General features: G+C 32.3%; 1 protein-coding gene across 2 annotated transcripts in view; it reads right to left on the bottom strand.

Moving 5' to 3' along the window:
- Positions 1–3,652, bottom strand: part of LOC106466367 (putative N-acetylated-alpha-linked acidic dipeptidase) — a 92,598-nt gene that overhangs the window by 62,368 nt on the left and 26,578 nt on the right. For both annotated transcript variants that reach the window (XR_002612186.1, XM_013926647.2), the window contains exon 4: positions 1,657–1,782. Coding sequence is in view for 1 of the 2 variants with exons in the window: in XM_013926647.2 (XP_013782101.2) it covers positions 1,657–1,782 (126 nt within the window). In the remaining variant the exon portion in view is untranslated. The remainder of the gene's footprint in view (positions 1–1,656; positions 1,783–3,652) is intronic.

Raw genomic sequence — 3,652 nt, 5'->3', positions numbered from 1 at the left:
CCCAACCCAACTCCATAATCTTGTGTTCCGCCACATGTGGACGTGCACTGTCATGGAGAAGAAGAACACCTTTCCGATTGATGAGTGAAGGGCGCTTCTAATGAAGGGTTCGATTTAAATGTTCCAGTTGCTGACTATAGATCTCTGCATTGACAGTTCACTGTAGATTGAGGAGTTCAAAATGAATTACTCCTTTGATGTCCCACCAAATGCAAAGCATCACTTTCTGCGGATGGAGTCCAGGTTATGGGGTCAGAAGTGGTTTTTTGTCTAGGACTGAGCCATTGTTTTTGTCATTTAATATTTGCAAAAAGAATCCATTTTTCATCACCAGTGACAATTGTATCCAAAAATGATTCACGCACTTTACGTGCCAAAAGAGACGAAGCAATTTTCACATGTGGGAAACAATGATCATCGGAGAGTTTGTGAGGTACCCAAACACCTTCTTTATGGAGTTTTCCCATATTCCTTAGATGTTTACGTATTGTTTCATGAGAGACATGCAATTTTAAGGCCATTTCACGAGTGTGTTGCCTTGTGTTAGACAAAACAAGTGTCTTCAGAGCATCAATATCAATTCCAACAAGTGTCAACCCCTGCCATCACAGTTTCTAAGGTTAAAGCCGCCTGAACGAAATTTGCTGAACCATCATTGACACTTACGCACGTTCAAAACATTTCCATAAACTTCTTTGATATTTTTTGTGGCTACAGAGGCATTGTTTCCCTTCTTGTATTCAAACAGCATTACATGCCAAATGTGTGTCTCCTCAAGTGCCATCACTATAAGGGATTAGAGTATACTGAGTATACTAAACTTTACACATTATATAGGTTACACTAATGTGATGATTAGGAGGTTCATTTAACTATTATACATGATGTACGTTTTTTGGGGGTGGTTAATGAAAGTGTCTCAAAAGGCAAAATTAATTTCTTGATGACCTAATATATTGCAAACTGTGGTGTCTGTCCGAGCGTTGATCTGTCTCCCATTTGAAAAGCTGCACACACAGGCGAAGCTCAACATTCACTTTTGAAATGACAGGAGAACAGTCATGAATAATGTTGATGCCAAATTTTATTTCACAAACAGGATATTCTACAATAAATTGTCAGGGATTAATCACACAATCATTCACATTTCAAAATGTAACATAACTTAAAGAATAAAAATGTAGATTTACCGTATGTTATTGTTGAACAACTCTTAGTATGACTGAAATGCTCAACAATTACTTTTCGCAGTGGGCAGTATAAGTAGCTCAGAGTTTTAAAGTCCGTGAAATAATTTCAATTGATAGTTTAACTTAAACTTTTCTCACCACTGGGGATGGGTACTTTTGTTTGTAAAACCTATAAATACAAAATAGCTTTATTATTTGTTTGTTTCAGAGTTTCACACACAGCTACCCAAGAGTCATCAGTACCTAGCCATCCATAATTTTAAACTAATAGACTATAGAGAAGGCTGATAATCAACAACACCCCACTGCTAACCCTTGGGCTACTGTTATCTGACCAAGTAGTGGGATTTGAAGCTTGGGAATACCAATCACCGGGCTATGCCAAGCCCAAATGGATTATCCGAATGTAGTTGCTACATTATACAGGCATCCAATCTGTACAGTCACTTCTTCTATTGAACCTCACCTGATCAACTAATTGTCCAGGTTTTATCTGAGCAATGAGAATCTTTTCACTTAAGTTGATATTTTTTGACTCTTGAAGGAATCTCAGGTCATCTTCCAAACAGTTTTGGCAATAAACCATATCACCCTATTAAAGACAAAACAAAGTGCAATATTAGAAATATATACAAATTATTCACCTATAATTTTATTCTGGCTTTGGAGGTTTAAAGTAAATATTTGTACCAGTAACTGAGAGAAAATATGATATTTTAACATTATTTCTTATTGGAATCTACTGTGCACAGAAAATGTGTCACCCTCCTACTTGTGGAGGGTTATTGTCTCATGATGATTATATCATGTAGTGCAGTTCACATCAAAACCTGTGAATTAGTTGAGAAAAAGTTCAAGGCTAATGTTATGTGCAAAATCTCAACAGCAGATGTATGAGTAGTAGTTAATGTGTGCAGAGAAGTAAGTGGTTTGTTTTGGAAACAACAATTTTGAAGCATTTTAAAAATATTGAATAATATTGTTTCCTTTGATTTTTTATATTGTGCAGTAAACAACAGTATGTATGTATGTCTAGATCAAAAATAGAAAACAAACTATGATACAAAAAAATACTGACTCATTCATACAAACACACTGGGAGCAAGTGCAATATATGCTGAAATATATCCTTTCCATTGTTTCAATTTATTTATAAAATGATCGTTTTACAGCTTATTATAATGAAGGGGGATTCAGCAGCTTTTTCAATGTATATATGGTCATATCACATAACTAAAGTTTGGTATCTATACACAAGTAAGATGATATATCTTCCTTTCAATATTAGCACACCCTACATAAGTACATTCCTACATTTTAAACATTTAACAAGTCTCTACAGTTTCAACTTAAATAATTTAGTGTTATTCTATATGATAATATGTATTTTTTGTGGTCATGATCTTTAAACTTGTAGATAAGTATCTAGAACACCTTCAATTTTCTCCAAATTAGATCCTAATGAGAAAGATCAAATCAGGCATATGCTCATCCCACACTTGGTATTGCTGGTGCACATAAATATAGGTAATAAAAAGGAAATAAACAAATATAATAAAAAATATTAGAATTTTATAAAGGCAAGTAGTGATTGATATATACATAACCTAGCTAGCTATAGTGATATAGAAAGTTTTTATGCTACAAAAAGTATTGACACAAGGATGTCAAAACTATAAAAACTGAGTTACTTAAAATGAAAAAAAAAATTATCCCTAATTCCACAATTCACCATAGTTATGATAGTCTGAGCCAAAGTAGGATACAACTTTTTTCATTTTAAGTAACTCAATTTTTGCAGTTTTGACTTTCTTGTTTCAATACTTTTTGTAGCATTAAAACTTTCAATACCACTATACCAAACTAGGTTATGTATATATCAATCCCTACTTGTCTCTGTAAAATTTATACATTTTTTATTATACTTCTTTGATATATAAACACATCACACAAGGAGGTATTTTATATAATATTTCCCAATTTTCATCAAAAATTAGTTTTCCATAACAAATCTTAACTAAACTTATGAAAAGTTACACTTACCATATTATACGATTTCTTAGGATTATAACAAGCACAAAACAATGGGACTTAAATGAAAAATTTTTGTAAACCATTAAATCCAAGGAATAATTTCTTCTGAATTTGCATAAACAATAAGGCCATGTTAAAGATGTTAAATATCCAAAATGGTCAATATTTGGCAAATGAAACTCATAATAAAAAACATCTTTGACAAAGTATATGTTTGTACTATTTTCACAACTTTCATGATGGGACTATTCTGGGCCCTTTAATCATCTTGTCTTTCAAATTGACAATTTTTATTCTTAAATGCATTTCACACTGACATTAAGAAACACTGTACCAATATTTTCTTTTATACCACAAAAAAGATAACTGTGCAAAAATTGCACAACATATATATATATATATATATATATATATATATATATATATAT

This window comes from Limulus polyphemus, unplaced genomic scaffold (assembly GCF_000517525.1).
Source record: "Limulus polyphemus unplaced genomic scaffold, Limulus_polyphemus-2.1.2 Scaffold2238, whole genome shotgun sequence".
NCBI lineage: Eukaryota > Metazoa > Arthropoda > Merostomata > Xiphosura > Limulidae > Limulus > Limulus polyphemus.
Note: the sequence above shows the minus strand (reverse complement) of the source record. Positions and strands in the feature narration are given on the sequence as shown.